General features: G+C 42.8%; 1 protein-coding gene across 2 annotated transcripts in view; it reads left to right on the plus strand.

Moving 5' to 3' along the window:
- Positions 1–1052: 1052 nt before the first annotated feature.
- CCN4 (cellular communication network factor 4) overlaps positions 1053–20180 on the plus strand; it is a 37114-nt gene continuing 17986 nt past the window's right edge. The window contains exon 1 of one of the 2 annotated variants that reach the window (XM_068672692.1): positions 1053–1339. In XM_068672692.1, the coding sequence (XP_068528793.1) occupies positions 1292–1339 (48 nt within the window). In that variant the 5' untranslated portion in view covers positions 1053–1291. The remainder of the gene's footprint in view (positions 1340–20180) is intronic. The other variant, XM_068672693.1, reaches the window with a different exon arrangement.

The following is a 20180-nucleotide window of genomic DNA, read 5'->3' on the forward strand; positions in this document are numbered from 1 at the left end:
ACTGCAGCACCAGCTCCCCAGCAGGGTTGGGATGGATGCCTGGGGCTGCGGGGGACTCACCCCAATCACAGGCAGCACACCTCAATCACAGGGGGTAGCCAAGGGTGGGCAGAGGTTTAGGCACTGGTTCACTTCTAGTTTGGCCACCAGAACACTTACCCACCCATCACTGCCCAGCCTGCCATGCCAAGTAGGAGGGTTTGCCTGCTTTCAACTTTTCCTTGATGCCTCTTTCAGCCCAGATCTTGACTTTTTTGGTTTTGGGTTTCAGACATGTAAAGCTGTTTAATATGACTTTTTTTTTTTTTTTTTTTTTTTTTTTTTTTTCCTCTGGGAGCACTTGTTTTCATTATCCTTAACTACTTCTGTTTAAGGGAGAGATGTTAAATTCTTTCAAATGTGGATTTAGAAGGGTAGGAGAAAATAGCATGCCTGAGTCTAGGTGGAAATAACAGAAAGAAAAAAATCAGAGATGACACAGGTAAAATCCTTCTAATCAGACCAGGATATGCACTGGATAAAGTGCATAAAGTGCATATAAGATGGATAAAAGTGTTCAGGGTTTAGCTCTGTTCACTGTGGGGTTCGCACCCCTGTACCTGGGCAATATTCATTATGCCCACTGCTGGCATGGGATAGAAATATCTGGAACTGGCAAAGACCCCAATAAACACCACCAAAATCACCGAGGGGATACAAAGCATGGCAGGGGACAGTGTGCCCTTCCTTTTGGAAAAGAGGGGTGCCCTGAGGAGCCAGCAGACTGCTTCCCATGGGATGTGCTCACAGGGCTAACCTCCTTCTGCACTGCAAATGGAACCGCTCCTTGTGAGCGATTACATGCATCAAACATCTGGGGATATTTGTATAGATCTAAGCTCGTTAATCACAGTCAGGAAAGCCTGACTGAATGTTTCTTGTCCTAGATGAGTTTCAAGAGCCTGAATGCCACAGGCAGGCTCTGAGCCTTGGACCACTGTGCTGCAGCTTTCCCTTTAAGAGCCCTTTGGCTAAGGCGATGCTCTGAAATGCAGGAGGTGGGACAACACTACACACAAAAATGAAGAAGTGAAGGCAGGAAAAGTTTCTCCAGAGGAAAAATGCAGGGCTTGTCCTTCACCCTGACGTCAGATCTGTCTTTAATAAAATCCCCAAAGAGCCAAGAGAAAAAGGCAGAGTGCCTCGGCTAGGTTGCCAGTTGAGGATTGCTCCGCGTTCCCCAAAGTGGTGTTTTTTTCAAAACGGCTCTAAATCTGGGTTCAATCAATGCATTTAATCCCGGCTTCCAGGGATGAGGTGGCTTTTGCCCTGGATTCTAGCAACAAGCAGCATTTTGCAGGTGAGTTTGGAAACTGCAGGAGAGACTTGTCCTGTGCAAACACACTTGGATTTGGTGCGGGGTGGGCAGAGCGTGGTGCGTGCAGGAGCGTGGGCACGGGTAAATGCATGGGAGATGGGAGAGGGGGGAAAGGTGGGAAGGAAAGGAAAGGAAAGGAAAGGAAAGGAAAGGAAAGGAAAGGAAAGGAAAGGAAAGGAAAGGAAAGGAAAGGAAAGGAAAGGAAAGGAAAGGAAAGGAAAGGAAAGGAAAGGAAAGGAAAGGAAAGGAAAGGAAAGGAAAGGAAAGGAAAGGAAAGGAAAAATCTCAGAAGTGTGTCTGAACTGAGTCTGTCTCCACTCAGCATCCAGGTGGATCTGCACAGAAAACCGTGGAGTTTTTTGTTTGCTTGCTTGCTTTAATCACTGCCATTCTTACTGTGGAACAACACAAGGAGAGAAAGATCACCCATTGCTGCCTGAAGCGGTCAGGGTCAGGCTGCGAGGGGAGCGGCTCGGGGACGAAAGGGTCCCCGGGGGTGCCAGGACCGGGGCTGGAGCCGTGCCGAGCCGTGCCACAGCCGGGACCGGCACCGGGACGGGGACCGGCACCGGGCGCCGCCGGGCGCTCCCCGCAGGTGTGCGGCTGCCGGAGCCGCCTCGGGGCCGGGAAAGGAAAAGGCTTTTTTTTTTTTTTTTTTTTTTTTTTTTCCCCTGCTTCTGCCGGATCTCTGTTTTCTGGTTTGGGCGTGCGGTAGCTGCTTTCCTTTGCCTCCTCTTTGGAGGACAAAAAAAAAAATAAATAAAAGAAAGAAGAAAGAAAAGTGTATGGGAGAGCCACTCATTTCTGGAGGTGTTTGCGTTTTGCTTTTCTTTTCCCAGTGCATGCTTGCGGCTTGTGTAAAATCCCCGGGGGTAAGAGCAGTAGAGCAGTTGTGTTTCGGAAGGTAAAAATCAAAGCAAGGAGGTGGAGGGTGCGGGGGGTACCTGTCCCCAGCGGAAGAGCCACTGAGCAGCCATGTGTCCCCTCATCCCCATCCCCATCTTCATCCTCATCCTTATCCTCATCCCTGGAGCCCCGGGGACCCCAAAAGAGGTGCAGAGGGGATGCTTGGACACGCTTGGGCTGCCCAGCGTGAGGTTGTGGCATTCCCTGAACTGTGAGGCTGTGTGAGGCTTCTGCCCAGAGGGGTGGGGGAAATCAGCTGCTTCACATAGGGGGGAGTTTGCTTTGCAGGGCTGCTGGCACCAGGGTTGGCTTGCATACAGAGAGATAAAGAGGGGCTTTAAAGCAAGAAAGTAGGAAAGTAGCACGCGCGGTGTGGTACACCAGACGCACCTGTGTGACAGCCGATGGCAGAGCGATAAGTCCTGCTTGAATGTGGAGATGGACTGATACGGTACCCTCCAAGAAAAAAAAAATAGAAAAAGAAAAAAAAAAAGTGCCACAAAACTAGAAACAAACAAAATGCATCTCTCCGAGGTAAGAATCTACTCTGTTTTTTGTTGAGCAAGTAAAAAGTCACCCAAAGGGAAGGGGGACCCCAACTCCTGCCCCTACCCCTCCACAAGTGCTATTCCAGGACATGTGTGTGAGCCCTGAAAATTTTGTCTTTTGTCGTGGTTATCCTGGGTTCCCTTGATATCAAAGACATTTGTCAAAAAAGCAGCTGCAGCATGAAAGTATGTGTGAGTGCATGCAGACACATGCGCCTGCTGTGGGGATGAGTAAGTAAGTGCAATCCAAATATTGCTGGCAGTATGCTTGGTCTGAAGACTATCTGAAAGAGCATCAAAAATAGCCTACAAAGAGTCCTGGTTCTGGACAGTTTCCAGGTCAAGACCTCCACCCAACAGTGCAGGTGGAGCTCTGTCTCTGCCCTGGAGTAGGGAAGATTTCTCTACACTGAAGATTTCTCTCCAGGCTTTCTGTGGGGTCTTCTCCACTCCTGAACTGGGGTGGGGTGGGTTGGTAGGTTGATGAAGGGCAGGTTTCTGCCTAAGAGGATGAGGGAGTGGGAAAAAATAGTGTGATAGGATGGAGGGACGGGAGAGGTAGGGGACAGCAACTGGGAGGGAGCATTAATCTGTGCAATATCTAAAGGACTTTTGAGAGAAGACCAGGCTTGCTTAAGAGAAGGATGTTCAAAGGTGGAAGAGATGTTACAAAGTAGCGTGGGGTGTGGTATTTAGCCAGCATGGCCACCCTGCCCAGGAGAGAGAACCCTGCTAAGTCACCCAGGTCACAACAGATGAGTGCTGATAAAGCCATGACACAGCCCCACCTCGTTGTCCATTGTGTCTTTGGTAGCATATCCCAACACAGTAAATATCTTTCCAACACTGTGCACACACCCATGGAGTGATAGCACCAGGCAGGCCACTGTGCATGTGCAAAGCTCCGTGGTATCCCTGGGGACCTGTGACATCCTCAAGAGTGATGTCAATATGATGAAAAAGGAGAAAAAAAAAAAAAAAAGCTACACTAGGATCTGGGAAGGAGATGTATATCTTAAAGTGCGTTTCAAAAGGCAGCTCTCAGGTTCTCAGGATGGACAGACCATCACTCCTAGTGCTGTATTCAGCCACAGGCAGTTTCTGAGCCCTTAAATAGTTTTATTGATGAAGTTTTGTACTGGGGCCTAACGGTACAGGCAAAGGTTTGGGAAAGAGAAAAACAGCAGAGCATAGTTGGAATTTCATACATAGGTTTTCAAATGAGAAATATTGAAATATTTTTTATAGATATATGAGCAGATACCATGGGAGGTCCAGTCCTGTCAGCTCAGCTGACGAAATGCCTGTCTGGGTGCATTGGCCCCTCTCAGTGCTGTGAGCCAGGACCTCCTGCTCCGAGCCCTCACAACTCAGCAGATATGAGACCTGGATTCATTCGGATTGGACAAAATATCCCAGACCAGGGTGATTAGGAAAGCAATTCTGCATTTTGTAGAAACTTCATAAAAGAGATTATATGTGAAGAAGAATAGCACTAAGAGTTTCTAAAACACGTGAAGTAGGGGGATGAGGGTGTATAGGTAAGGAGTGAATGCAGTTCTGCAGACTTCTCCTTTAATGATGCTGGTAAACAGCAGGTCAGCTGTCAAAGAGAGGTGTTGCTCTTCATCATGGGGATCTGGTTTAGTGGGTAATATTGGTGGGAGGGGGTTGGTTGGACCAGATGATCTTGGAGGTCTTCTCCAACCTTATTGATTCTGTAATTATACAGTGACTAGTAGGTAGGTTTTGATGCTTTCATTTGATGTGATGGCAGTCATGGCACACAAACACCGTCCTTTTGGCTTTAGTGGGTGGGAGGGAAAAGAAAGATGTTCAAAGACAGTTTTATATAGGCACATTCTCCATTTGAGCATCAATTTCATTAGATAGTCACCAATAATGACCTGAGTTCAGGGCTGTCACATGTTGTGTGGAAGGTGGTTTGAGAACTGTAATACGTTGTTTTTTTCCCTTCCCCTCTTTTATATATTGGCACAGATGTGAGGCCAAGAATTTCATTTGCAAAATATTTAGATTTGGTGGCAGGAAAAAATGATTACATTTCTCTCGTTTCTTCCAGGAGAAATCACATTCTGACCAAGTTTGAACCTAAATAAATAAATAAAGATTAAACTATCTACGGATTGATTTATTAATTTATCTATTTATTTAGCTAGAAGCTCCCATACAGTTCAGTACTAAATGCTCCAAACATTATTCTTATCTGCAAAAATCCTGTGGCCCTCCAAGAGAGGTGAGCTGGGGTTTGTCTGCAGAGTGCTTTGTAAAGGGAGGCTGCAGACTTGCAACACTGGTAATGGTGCATGGCTAATCTTAAGCAGCAGGGGTTCAAGGTTGATATTACTTTTACCTCTCACCTTCCCACCATTCCCTGTTGCTTAACAGAAGCTGCTTACCAAAGAGAGTTTGGCTATGATTCTCCTTAGGATGGTCTCTATCCTTCACTTCACTAAATTGTGGATGACAATTAAAATTACCCTGATTAGAGCAGCTGAAGAGCCATACAAGTGAGCATCCTGTGGCTCAAAGTTGCATCCCTGTGGATATGGCTGGGTGGGCTCTCCCAAAGCTGGTCTTTGATTCAGCAGACCCCCTCACAAATCCCCAGGCATAGCAAAATCATTACTATTTCTGAGGCAACATCTTGAAAGCAGCAATGGATGGTGCTTCAGATGGATCAAAGGTCCAGACCCAAATTATTTTTAATATACCCCCTATTTCTGCTTTTATGCATGTTTTTTATAACTTCTCCCATTGAGCCTCCGGGTTTGCTGTGACAGCCATCAGGTGCCCGTGTGTGACAGTGTCTTTGCCAACACTAACCAAAACAGAGAACCAGGGAAAAGGCTTGGCCTCCTTGCTCCCCTCTCACCAGTGCCACTGCCTGTTCGTGTCACCTTGGGCAGGTCCTGTACATATTTCCCTCTGCAGCAGCCCTGCGAGTACTCCTCTAGCAGGGCTTCCCTGGGGAAAGCCATTTAATAAAGATAATAGATGTGGGGTTTAGCAAAATCATGCGATTTATATTATTGTGCTGTGTGTCTGTCCTGTGAAAGAGTTGCACTTGTTTAGGTTCTTCTGCCTTCCTGAGGTCCAAGGTGCTGGGAAAAGGCACTGGCCAAAATTTCAGAAGTCTTCCACATCCACACAGAACATCTGATTTCTTTCTTCGGAAGCTCTGGCCTCCCATGTTGGGGAGCTAGGAGTTGTTTCAGCATCTTGCCAGTGCTCATCTTACTGAGCGCTGCTCTTTTTGGATGGCCTCAGTGTCCCAGCGGGGTCTTGAGCATTCCTGTCTGGACAGCCTTGGCTCTCATGTGCGAATGGAAATGAAGCTGTTTTTAAAAAAAAAAAAAAAAGGCAAAGAAATAGTATTATGCATGTGAACATTGGCAGCAGTGACCTGGCAAAAGCTGAACAGCCACGGCTTCAGCTGAAGATACTTTAGGGTATCAAGCCTGTCAGTCGCTCAAACTGGGGACCAGAAAGCAAGATAACTTTTATTATTATTATTATTATTATTATTATTATTATTATTATTATTATTATTATTATTTTGTTTTGTTTTTAATTTGAGTTTATCACTAGGAGGGGAAAGTAGGCTTCCTGGATTAAGATGTCCTTCTAAATTACCCTTTTGTTTCTTCCAATATAACTCCATCATCATCAGTCTTAGGGCACTTATGTTAAAACAGAATTTACTGTGTTTATAAAGTAAAAACTTTAACTGACAGCTATCAGTTTGGTGATGGTGGGCCCAAACAAACTCTACTCATTTATTTATCTTTCTGTGTTTATAAAGAGGTCATCCCTGGCTCCTTGGTCTGGACTCACAGCACCCAAATTTCCCCATCAGTGCCTCTTCCAAGCTTTGTCCTGCGCAGGAGCTGCTGCCTGCAGAGATGGGTTACCTTCACCTTCCCATTGCTCCTTGTTGGCCGGGAGGTCACAGAGATCTGATTTTACAGGCATGTCTCTGGGTCAAGGGTCTTTGAGTCTGCTGCTTTAGCAGCTCTGTGCAGATGTTCTCCAGTGCTGCTCTGGGATTATGAGCTGTGGGTGAGGGTCCTCCTGCAATCTCATTGTCTCTCAGTTCTGGGAGGTACCTCTGTTGGTGCCTCTGTTACTCACTGCCTCTCTTATCCAGTGCATCCATACTGAGCACTTACTTTTTTCCCTTTTGGCTTTTGCATATTCTGGAATCCTAGGTGGAGCTTCTGGAGTCCTCTTAATCCTTTGTACTTTCCAATATACTTCTGCTGGACTTTGATTTGTAATCCTTGCTTCTGGGCTAGGTGTGGGAAAGCAGAAGGGAGAAGAGGCACCCTCTATGGGTGCCAACAGCTGGCTCTACTTTATGAGTAACTTCTTGTGGATGGAAAGTAAAGGAGAGCCTTTAGGCTGAAACAGCTGTGAAGAAGATAACATTTAAGCTAAGCTTTGCAGCACAACTTGAGCAATGAATTTCTAATACTTGGGCTGGTAATGCATTCCAGGACTGTGTGGTCATCTCTGTGTTCCTCTTCTCTTTCTCAATAGCTCCCACGTTGTTCTTCTGTTTTATTAGTCTGGGTCTGTCATTCTACTTAACCTAGAAAGCAAATGAGAGATGAGCAAGTTGGAAGGCCAAGTTTCATGAACTCCAGGATGGCTTGTAAGGAGCCCAAGAGGAAATTTGAGAAGTATTTTCAGAAGTAAATGTGGGCTCATGCATCGTCCACAGAGGGCTGTGAGTCAGAGGAGCATACCTGGGTCCTGACATTACTGGACATGTGTTCAGTTAGGACTTTGCTACCATGGATCAATGCCAGCCCTACAAAAAGACCTTCTCCTAAGAGCTTGCCTTCTTGCAGATTTGGAAGGAATTGTAAGAAAAAGAAAAAAAGAACAGCTTGTGCTTGGTGAATGGAGCAGCACTGCAAGGTAGCTTGGTCCAACATTTCATCAATGCTTGGATGAACAGAACTACAATACCTGTTCTGCATTGGTTGTTTTTACACCTTTTTCACAGAGATTAATCAAAATCCTTCTATTCAGTTTATCATTACTGATATTTAGGGTGAATCTGTTCTTTCAACTTTGATCTTATTGAAATCACCTCCAGTGAAATGCTTCCAAGTGTATATGAAGCCTTGGTTGGATTATTCTATCTCTAGCACACAACACTGACTTGACTGAGTTATTAGTGTTAGATATAGAAACATGCAACTACTACATGGAGCCCCTGCATATAACAGAAAGAGCATAGCAAAGTCAAGAATAGAAAACAAATTGTGTACAATACCTGAAACAAAACTTGCTGCTGTGCAACCCACATACATTTAACAACTTTGACCAAAACTGCTCTGGATGACATAGGGATTTTTTTTTCTGTTAGAAGATAATTATTTGAGTTGTGTGTGCACAATATCACTTTCCCCTTTCTAGAACCTACAAATACAACTCAAACTTTAATTTCTGAGTTGTTTAAGAGTTTTGATTCCTTTCTCTGCTCTACCAGCTTTCCAGAGTACCTCCCTCCTTTTATTTCTTGTGTTTTCTTATTGAAGTTTTTCAAGGAACAACAGACAGCAAGAGAGGGTGATTGTTTCTTTCTCTTGATGAAGTTTCTTCATCTCCATAAACTTTTACTTGGCCTGTGATGGGGAAATCATAGTGAAAAGGAGGAAGCATGGTTTCACTGTAAACCTGTTTGGGGCCTTATGGGGACAACCCTAAGCGCTTGCATCAGTGACCTCTCTGAAGAGATCAGCCTTGCACTGGGCAGACACTCACAGAATCAGAGAATCGTAAAATCATCTGATTTAGAAAAGACCTTTAAGATCACACTCTGCAAGGAAACTGGTGACTACCCCAAAAAGTGCAGCATTGTCTTAAAGTATCTCCTGATTGTGCTCTGAATACTTGTGTCATTGTCACTGCTAAATGGTGGTCTTAACATTCTCATATTTGTAGTGCTTTGTTTATTTTAATTTTATTTATTTATTTATTTTTAATATATGTTTTTGTGTTTTTTTTTTTTTTTTTTTGACTTGTGGATCCTCCCTTCTGGGTTTTGGAGTCCACCAAAACATTCCTGGATATGTGTGATAACCAAGGAGCCTATATCTCACATTTATGATCACCAGATTTTATCTGCTGGGACAGAAGGAACCTTCTGTATTTGGGATGATAAGAAGGCAGAGGTATCAAAATCCATATGGGGAGAATAAAACTCTCTTCCAAATGGCTGGCACATGTACTTGGCTGCCTGCAGGCAACCAAGTCCTCGGTTTTAGCGTAACAGCTGGATTATTTTATCTGTTTAGCAAGGAAGGACCAAACCACAAAAACTGCAGCCAGTGCTGAGAATCTGCAAGTGGATTGCACTATAAAACTCCTTGGTTACATTTTTATGAGGAAAAAAAAAAAAGTGGAAAATTAATTAGGAAAATATCCACGTTCCATTAACTAGTTTGGCCGCTCATCAGGTGGTTTATTTATAAGCACTGCTGGCAATATTTCCTGTTGGATCTTGGTCTTGGAGGACTAGGTCATGCCCACAGCAGCTGTGTGTGGGCTGATATATATTGATATAAGAATATGGGTGCAAATTCAGCTCCCTTCTTTCTATGAACTTTTCTGTCACGTTTGACCCTAGATATTGCAGTTACTGTAATTAAATAGCAGGGATGTCACTATATATTTAATACTGAAGTTAATTTATGGAGATCATTCACTATTAATTCTCACTGTTTTATTAGAGTGCCAATTGCAGGTATTAAAAAACTTACATTTAACTGAACATTTCTGTGAGGCACGGATCTCCGTGGGCCTTGGAATGGGGTCAGAAAAGCTGACACCTATGAGTTGGTGGATATCTGGGGGGTCACTTGACTTGTTTTTCCAGATTTTGCATCAAAACCTGTGCTTAGCTTCCTTGGTGTGCTGGAGTTCCCCCAGGAGGTGGTGTGACTGTGCTCATGCAGGCTGGTGAATTCCTTGCTCGTCAATGTTGCCTGAGTGTGGGTGGGCTCCTGAGCTTGCAGTGGGACGATGCACTCCATGCCTGCTTTCAGGCTCAGATAAGAAGCTTCTGCTTCCTTTAGATGATATGTTTAACTCTCTGTGATTTATGTACACACAAATATATATAACACGTACATATACAACCTACACGCTTGCATTTTAGTCGTTTGTGTCACTTGTTCCATATGTATCATATAGGCTGTCTGTTTTCAGTCAAGGAGACGACCATGCCATATTTTTGACTGATCATCCACCCCCCAGTGCCAGCTGTATGAAAATGCTTTCCAGAGTGTCGTCTGGGAGGCTGGAGTACTTGATCAGAGGAATAAATGGATATTAGAGCGGCACAATTAAGATCATTTAAAAACCTCTCCATCTTTGATGATTGCACCATTTTAAAGAGAAATAATTAAAGACTTACATCTGTCCCATTTCCTATGTCATTATATGCCTGTAAAGGTGTTGATCGTGGTTTTATTGTTCATCATGTAATATAGAGGGGAAGCTTTCTTAGAAAAACAGCCTTTACAATGGGAGCGGTGTGGATACAAATATTTTGGCCTAACAACCGCCTCCCCGTACACTTCTCAAGCCTGTTTTTATTATTTTTTTTTTATTTTATTTTGTTTATTATTTATTTATTTATTTATGGCATGAATTGTGCAAGTGGAGCAGCCTTGGCCCAGGAGGATGCTGAGCAGCAGCAGCAGGGTGCTGTGCAGGGCTGCAGGAGAGCACCAAAGCCCTGTCATCTGTGCACCAACACTGCCCTCACGTGTAGGGGAGCTGAGAGAGCAGCTCTGTGCCTGCTCTGCTCTGCTCACAGCAGCCTCTTGGCTTGCTGTAGGCAATGAACAGCCAACACCAAGGTCATTTTTCCAGAGACAAGCAAAAATGTCAGTACCCATATAATTAGTAATTCATCTTTTTCCCCCTGGAGAAAAAATGCCTAGCTGATGTCCTCTCCTCTGTGGGAAAGCAGCAGCATGAACTGCTTAAGAGTTGAAATGTTTTTTATCAGTTTGGGGTTGTTTACGATGGGGAAGAGGCAACGTTTGCATGGAGTGCTTTGGGGAGATGTGTGGGTGCTGATGGACATGAAAATATCTCAGCGATTTTCTCCTCGTGATCTGCCAAGGAATTTCACTGCTGGGGTGCAGGACACCCCACATCAGTGTATTGCAGTGGAGCTGCAGCAGTACCCTGTGCAAGGGTTTGTTTTTTCATTCATTGGTTCATTAGTTTTGTGGCTTTTTTTTTTTTTTTTTTTTTTTTTCCTTTGGCATGGTATGATGTTTTTTGAGGTCAGGAGGTCTCTGGATGAGAAAAGGAAATTTTGTCATCTGCTTGATTTAGACTTGAGCCCCAGCAGGTATCACAGCAAGCAAGAGTGTGTAGGACCCCTTACATCACTGCACCAGCACAGCAAGTTGGAAACTGCTGATCACCACTTATTTGTTGGATGTGAAGGCATTGGAGAGGTAAAAGAGTCTTGCCCTTTTGCAGGCATCAGAAGCATGTGATGTTTGAAAGATAAAAGGCAAAGCAACTGATTTTGCTAAATGGACAGCATCTGAGAGTTGGCTCAGTGGAACAATTCTTTTTTTTTCTTGTTTCTTTTCTCTCTCTCTCTCTCTCTTTTTTTTTTTTTTTTTTTTTTTTTTTTCATCCAATGAGAACTAAACAACTAGTTATATTAGTTATGTGTAGGAGGAGGGATCATGGTATGTTTACGGTGTAGGAACAAGAAATCTAGCTGCTATTTTTGGCTCTGCCACAGACATCCTGTCTGCCTTTGGGACAGTCACTTCATCTCTTGGGCCCCAGATTAAAACAGGGTTATTCACTACTTTCCTCCTTTCCTTGCAAAAGGTTCTGCTTTCCACCATAAGCAATCCCTTCTGCTATTCTTGCTCTTGCAAGTGCAGTCCCTGCATTCCCATCCAGAGAGCTGAGACCTCTGAGTTTATCAATGTGCCCGTTTACTGCTTGCACAAGTTATTTCTCACTATTTCTCTAACTTTTTTTTTTTTTTTTTTTTACCAAAGCCCTGTATTTCAGTTTTGTTTCCACTGACTTCAAGGGGCAAGAGGATTCATTCTCCAGCACAATGCATAATTTTCCTTTACTAATAACTTCACTCTTTTTTTTTTCTTTTTTTTTTTTCTTTTTTTTTTTCTTTATCAATTCATGCCAGGAGGTATTCTATTTTCTCCACTTGTAGTTTCCATCTTATTTAATTTGAAAGCAACAGTTTTGTCCCCAAAGCTTTGTACAAGTCAAGGGCAAATCTACTAATCTACTGGCCTCTTTTTTTTTTTTTTTCCCCATTTGCAGTGTGTCAGCTTTCATTTGTAGGGGATTGGATGGCAGGTACAAAGGTATAGCTGCCTTTTGGGGCTTTCTGTTGCATATTAAAACAGGATCTGGGCTTCAAATGTGTCTGGAATAGTGTTTGTCCTGCAGAGCTCAGGCTGATTTGAGAGCTGGCTCTGTCCTTTTCCAAGCCTCCCTCCTCCCCATTGCCTGTTTGCTCCTTTTGCTGTTTCTGAGCCAGCTCTTCAGGAACAGACTGTTCCCCTCATCACCCCATCCTCCCTTTTCATAGCACATGGACAAGATGTTTGCAGCCATTGCTCCACTGACTGTCCTACAGCAGTTCTTGATTCAGAAAAAAGCAAGTACCCCTTTAAAGTTTTTTGGATTAGCCTGGCCATCAGGCCTCTCATAGTGGACTTAATGTCTTATCCCCAAGCCCACCTTTGCTATTGCTCCCTGCAGTCCTGCGGGCTCCCCAGCATCAATGCTCTGCTTAGCCACTGCTACAGGCACTCAAAAAACGTGTGAAAGGACCCCACATTTTTATCTGGTCAGTATGGAGGGCACACTGCTTCCCAGTACTACAGCATGGGGATGGCCAAGGCCACAGAACCAAGACTAGACAGGTGGCATTCTCCTGATAAAGGTAACACCAGAAAATGGGCAAGTGCCTGCTGCAAAAGTGTGCTGCAATGCAAAGGTCCTGCAAACTTACATAAGGGTGTAACAAGCTTTCTGTAATTCTCGTAAGCCAAATGCTCTGGGCCAAGCCATGCTAATTTTCAGTATTTCAACTATGCACCTAGCCACGAGGCAGGAGCCAAAGGAAGGAGAATCCCTCCCTTGCCAGGTCTGCAGGATTTTAAATGTAGAGCTCTGTAGAAATCCAGGCCAAAACAGACAAGAAGTAGAGAAACTGTCCATGGCAAGAGTGCAGAGGGCAAGGAAACTTGATGACTGTGAGAGAACAGCAAGGTGAATATTTTGGAACTGAATTCAAGGTTTTCTTTAAAGAATGCTGTGAAGCAGCCAAGCTATTAAAAAGAAGCTTCTTTTAAATTCAGTTGCAAAGAAGATCTCAGGACATCTGCGGATGGGAACTTCTGCGTGAACCCCCATTCCACGCTGAAGAAGCACTGTTTTGGAACAAAAACGTGCTTTTATTCTCTCCTTATTCATATTGAGTAAATATATATGAGGTATTTTAATAATTATCATTCTGAATGATCTCAATGTTATGAATGCACCTGCTGCTTCCTAGCAGTTTCCCTGGCTTTTCAGACTCTGCCTGTGGAAAGCCCCAGTGCTTTTAAAAGTCCTTTCATCTCTGAAAATTTTTCTGGTCATATTATTTCCTTTTAACCCTATTAAAACTACAGTGTTGTACATTCCTTATCATTTTCATTCATCTGTTGCTAAACTGCTACCTATAGCATTCATCTGATGCTATTAAGGTCTACTGGATGAAATGATGGATCAATATTTACCCTGAATAGGGAAATCATATAGGGGGAAAACAAATAATCAAAACCCAAACAGATATGGATCTAAATCACTCTTAAAGACAAAACATAAGACAAAAATGTAGCAAAGGTATCTTAAAACCCTGTCATCCTTTACCAAAATGCCACTAAAAAAGCAAGCAGCATCTGTTCCCTTCTGTTTTGGAGAGTTAATGGTTGTGGGCTCTCTAAATACGGGGTATGAGACCCTGGTTCCCAAGGGCCAGCCCTTAACCAAAGTGCAGTTTGTAGCATGCTTAAAACTATTAGTCGAAGTAAATAAATGAATGTATTTAGTGGGAAAAAATATTTTTCCTTCTCATTTTGCATTAGACTCTGTAAAAGGTTCACTTGCCTGTGTGTTTGTGTTTTGTTGTTTGTTTGTTTGTTTTTCATTCAATAAAAGAGGCCGAGTAGGAATGATACCCCAAAAACCATGTGAGTGACAAAACTCATACCTTTTTTGCTCATTTTTTGAAAAAGCCAAATGCACTTGTATTTTTTTTTATCCTTCTGATGATGTAGAGGAGTTTCAGACAATGAACATCTTCCCAGGCTTGCACAGGACATTAACTGATAGTTTCTGTAAAAGAAATAGGGTGTGGGATGGAACCAAACCAAAAAACCCACAAAAAATCTAAGCCTTGTGTGTTACAATCAAAATACTCATTTCAACTGTTTTCCTGGAAAGCTAATGGGAACTCCATATAGGGTCAAGAACCTGAGACCAGATCCACACAAAATTTCAGTATCTCTCTGTTTTTCTATACTATACATCTGAATCCAAATGGAAAACAATGAGATTTGTACACTCCTCTGAGGCTACAAGCTTGGCTGGAAAATGGAAATCAAAATTATAACATTCTAGGGTTATTAGCTTAGGAGACTAGGGGAGAAGGGAGACCAGGCAGAACGTGGGGGTGTATGCTGAGAGATAAATAGTTGTGGGAGGTCTGGTCCAGGCAGCTTTGGCTGCTTCTGCCTCAGGTCGACCTCAAGGACTGGCAGTTGTCCGCCAGACAGTAAATTCCCATCATGTGAGCTCTCTTAAACCTTGAATAGGCTTTATTTCTTGGCTGTGGTCTGGGAAGTGGATGCTCTTGCTGATAAGCACTGTCCAGCTGCCAGCACACTGGAGCAGGCTCTCCACTTTGTTGCTGCAGAACATATGCAGTTGAAGTCTTTCTTTTTGTTATTAAATCTCAACTGTTAATCTTCTTGGTAGATTTAGGGATGAAAAAGACAAGTTTAAAAATGCACTTTTGACTCCATGTTCCACTTTCCTGTTGATTCAGCTGCATGTTTCCTACTCAATGGTTCGGTAAACAGAGAACAGTTTAACTCTTCAAATCTTGTGGTTGTGTTGCTTCAGCATCTCTGGATTCTCTCCTTAAAGCAAATTTCCCCTCTATTCTCTATCCAGGGCAGCCTTTTTTTGCTTTTTCTTTTCTTCACACGTCCCACACATTTCACATCCTGTTGTGGTTTAACACTTTATTCAGAAAGAACAGGATTTCCTCTTGCTTTTGGTGAAAACACTTCTCCCCTTTGCAACCCCCACTTTCTGGTGTTGTGCTCGTGAAGGAGAAAGTAGTTAAAACTTCTAATTTTATTTCAAAGTATTTAAAAATCAATCAACAAATTCCCTGGAAATGGCAGAAAAACAAGATAACAAGCCTTGTAAAGAGAATTTTGCCTGTATGTGTTGAGAAAGTGTTTGTTGGACTTCATCTCGGGAGAGAATACATACTAAGGGTATTTCAGACCTTCAGAGCAGAACAAGATCACACCTGTCCCTGTTTTCATTCTTTTGTTGCAATGGGTACTTTTGATATTGTTGATGGAATCAGTGGTATCCCACCAGTTGGTGGTGACTTGGCTGCATCTTGTTGCAGCCACCTGAGCAAACCCTTTCTGTAACTGGTGTAGGCTGCAAGTATACCCGTGCTGAGGAACATGCTGGATATGACATAGTCATTCACCTCAAGCAAACAAAATGGTTCACTTTAAAACCTTGTCTTTTTTCTAAAACAAATGGTTTTTAGGTTCTAACTTGTGCCTTTGTGCATACAAAGTCCACCAGACCTCTGTAAGTCACATTCAGCAAATATTCACATGCTCCTGATCTTTCTGTAGGTGAGTAGAAATCTGTTCTTCCCAGACATACATCAAGATTGTTTTAGGCCTAATAACAGGCCTAAAGGCCTTTTAGCAGATCTGGCTTTCATCTCTCTTCATATTAACACTGGCATCTTCACAGAGGAACTTGCTTGAGGTCTCCATTGACCTTACTCTCTGGTGGTGATCTGCTTTGATGTCAACTGCGCATTTCTTCATACTCTGGGCAGCTCACAATCTTCAGTGTTTGTTTGTTATAGCCAAAGAAGTTCTGCCACCCCTGTTCTTCAGACACAGAGAGGTTGAAAGATGAGTTCAAATAGAGAAGTTGTGCCCTACTCCTTCAATCTAGAGTTCACTTTCTGTAGCCTGAGCTGCCCTGAAGTTAGGCATTTTGCCTAGAGCAGCTATCAAGTCTCTTGTGTAGTCACTGCAATGGTCTCCTCCTCTGCCCTCAGGAAAGAGGCCTGGGGTTCACATCCCATAGCTGAGAGTGCTGCTAATTGCACAAAGAAGCCAAGGAGAGTTATGCATAAACTCCTCACCGGTGAAAGAGTGAGTGTCTCACAAATATGTTAGCTGCTTCTGACCAGCTCTGCAATCTTTTACAACACAGAACAATAATCTGGTGAATTGCAGAGGGCCAATTTTGGAGCCGTTGTGTATATGCACTTGATTCTTGGTGGTTTTTATTTGTTGACTATCTCTAAATTAACTTTCCTGTGTAAATCATCTGACTTTCATTAGCATTGATATTCTTTTAAAGCATTCATATTTTAGTCACGCTGCCTTGGCTGCCAGTTATCCTTTGCAATGACAACAAGAACCAAACAAGATACATCCATGTGCAATAAGAGTGGCTATGTGGTCTGCATCAGAAAGGAACCTCCTTTCTCTTAAGCAAGTGCTGTTAAAAGCTAGCTGCTTATATTGGCTCATTATAGTAATCTTATTTGTATCCATGTCTTGCTGTATTAGCAGCTCTAGGTCACACTCAAATCCGATTTCCTCCCACTCGCCTTCTCTCTCCAGCTATGTTCATAGATAAACAAAACTACATGTGTCTTGTGAGAAGGCTTTTTGGCTTTTTTCTTTCTGGCCTTTTCTGAAGGAAAGCTGGTCAGATATCCTTGTGGTTTTATAAAAACTGAGTAGCTTCTACATTCATGCACAACAAAAAACTTTATTTTTATGTCTTTAATGGGATGAATTGACCCTTGTATTGTTACTCATGCCAAAGCTTTGCCCTCCTAATGGACTTGTCTTGAAAACAGCATTGTTTTCTTTCTTAATAAATATGTGGAAGTTAGCTTGCTGGTTGGTTGTTTGAGCCTGTAGGTCAGATAAAGTTAATAGCAACATTCAAAAAATGAATAATAATATGTAGGTATTGGTGGATGAAAAAACAAATATGAGACAGCAATGTATGCTTGCAGACCACAAAGCCAACCGTATCCTGGACTGCACCAAAAGGAGTGTAGCTAGCAACTTGAGGAAGGTGATTCTCCCCCTCTGCTCCACTTCTTTGAGACCCTACCTGGAGCCCTGCATTCAGCTCTGGGGCCCTCTGCACAAGAAGGACATGGAAGTATTAGAACAAGTCCAGAGGAGGGACACAAAGATGACCAAGGGGCTGGAGCACCTCTCCTGGGAAGACCGGCTGAGGGAGTCGAGGTTGTTCAGCCTGAACAAGAGAAAATTCTGGGGAGACCTTACAGCAGCCTGCCAGTACCTAAAGGGGGCTACAGAAAAGCTGGGGCTACAGAAAAGCTGCGTTTATCAGGGAACGCAGTGATAGGACAAGAGGGAATGGCGTTAAACTAAAAGAAGGTAGATTTAGATTAGATATTAGGAAGAAATTCTTCACTCAGAGGGTGGTGAGGCACTGGCACAGGCTGCCCAGAGAAGCTGTGGATGCCCCATCCCTAGAGGTGTTCAAGACCGGGTTAAAAGGGGCTTTGGGCAACCTGGTCTGGTGGGAGGTGTCCTTGCCCATGTCAGGGAGTTTGGAAATAGATAATTTTTAAGGTCCCTTCCAATCCAAACCTTTCTATGATTCTATATTGAAGTATTTAATGTTTTTTTCCCTGCTAGTAAACCTTTGTCTTAGTAGATGCTCCATTAGGAATTGTTTCATTATTTTGGGTTTTGACTGAAAACAATGATGAGTGTGATTTCTAATATGCTTCCCAGATAGGTTATCTCTCCTGAAGAGCAGATTTGTACCAGATTGATGCCAGTGTTATTTCCATAATAGGGGACATTCAGTTATGTAGGTTCCCAATGTCCTTGTGTACCTCCCCTAGGCTCAGGTACAATACAGCATTGCACACCCAACTGGCACTCATACAGACTGACCTGAGAAGCTGGGTGAGAATATCTGTAGATCTCATTTTCTCAGATATTAAAGAAATAGGAAGCTTCAGTCCAACAGTGTTTTCAGTAGACCATAAACTGTTTGGATAGGCTATTGTCTTTTGTAACAGATCATAAAAAATGGGCACAGGATTGTTACGATGAATATGTAGAGTGTACTCAATTTGCAGTTTCTCTCTTCTGCTTACAAAACCCATACTTCAATCTACTTCAGGGTCTTGACTACCATCTAGAAAAGTTAATGAGTTCCAGATTTGTTTACCAGTTTCTTTCATCCTTGTAGCATTAGTCTTCATGATCTCTAATATCATCTGTGTGAAGGGTCTTTGTACACATGTTTTGGCAAGTAATGTCTCTGCTCCACATGTGGAGCCAGTAAATTCGCTCAGCTAGGCTGGGCTTGTTCCAGGGATTTAGGGCATATAAGCTTAGCAAAGCTGTAGAGAAGGAGGCCTTTAGCTGATCACTGCACTCCTGCTAAAAGATTTCACCATAAATTTGGCAAGGTTGTTTATGATGGTCTTTCTTTAACCTGTAATATGAGCATACAGCACTTCACCATTTCTCTAGCCTGTGGGTTGTCATGGTTTTGGTTTGATATCTACCTGGTGTACGTGTGCACAGACTCCCTTGCAGCTCTGCTCTGAGTGGATCTGTGCATGTTACCTCATCCAGAGCTGGCAGCTACATTTCTACTGATTTTTCTGTTTTATTTACAGGTCTTTAGTCTTTTGTTGTTGTTGTTATTGTTCTGTAGATATTCACTTTTTAAGTCAGCAGAAGAAAAGCTCAGAAATGTGTGCTTCACATTCTGCTGTTTGTTCCTCCTTTAAGCATCAGGCATCACTGTAGCAAAGGTCTACGGAGTTCCTTTTAGAGTTCCTTTTTGGCACACTCTAAAACACAGTGACAAAATGCCTAATTAAATCCATTGAGGGAGATTTTAAGAGGCAGCTGTTTGACATTGGTAGCCCATAATATAGCTAAAGGCTTGATATCAACTTCAGGAAGAAAACTATTAGGAAGATAATGTGTCCTCAGGGAATTCAATACTTATTTCCTTGAGGAATTGATTAAAAGCAGCATCTGCTCTGTGCTGTGCACTGTTGTACACTTTCCTTCCAATCCCTGAACCTGAAGTGGATTACTTGGATATATGTCTATTTGTGTGAATCATTTTATAGCACTCAGAGAAATGTATTGGGAATGCTTTCTAGGATTTTGCAATAGGCAGAGAGGACTTAGATTTATGATGAAGACAGAAAATTTGACTGTTGGAACTAGCATTGGCTATGCCCGCTGCCAACGTAATGAGGTGCCGGGAGAGTCTGAAGGGTTGTCAGCAGAAGCTGTAGAAGGTATTCAGTTCCTTTTTCCTCTTTGTGACAACATGGGCACTCTTGTTATTTTTTGTTCATGTCCAAACTCCACTCTGTTAACCATTTCATATATTTTTACCTGGCAGGTGGTGTTTGTGATTTGTCTCCTGACAATGCAAGCCTTTTTTTTTGCCCCTGTATAAAAAATCTTAGCACACCTATAGTTCAGTTTTCAGAGACCTCCAGATACCTGGCACCTGTTTAGAACATGAGGCAAAACTCTTGTAGTCTGGATGCATCCCATCATCTTCAACTCCTGTTTCCCTTCCTTGATTTAAATGTTGCTGTTCCTAGCTAAATACATTTTTAATACCATGAATACTTTCTTTATCCCCCTGAATCTTCTCCTGTCAGTCTTTGCACATTGTGCACAGTCGCTGCTAGGGAGAGCTGCAGCTCTTGACATTTCTTCAGTCTTCCTTATATCTGCCCAAATTAGTGTAATCAAAACCATTTACCTAATAAGCCCAGTTTTTAAAAGAAGAGTCTGTTTTTCATTAAAGCTCTTTACTTTACACAGAGATTAAGGTTGCTTACTCTGCCATAGCCTTATAAAAGAACACTAAGCCCTCCATACTTGCCAGTAACCCAATATCATCTGTAGCAATCACAAGAACTTGTTTTTCCATTTTTCTGATAAGCC

Source organism: Anas acuta, chromosome 2 (genome assembly GCF_963932015.1).
Source record: "Anas acuta chromosome 2, bAnaAcu1.1, whole genome shotgun sequence".
NCBI classification, from domain to species: Eukaryota; Metazoa; Chordata; class Aves; order Anseriformes; family Anatidae; genus Anas; species Anas acuta.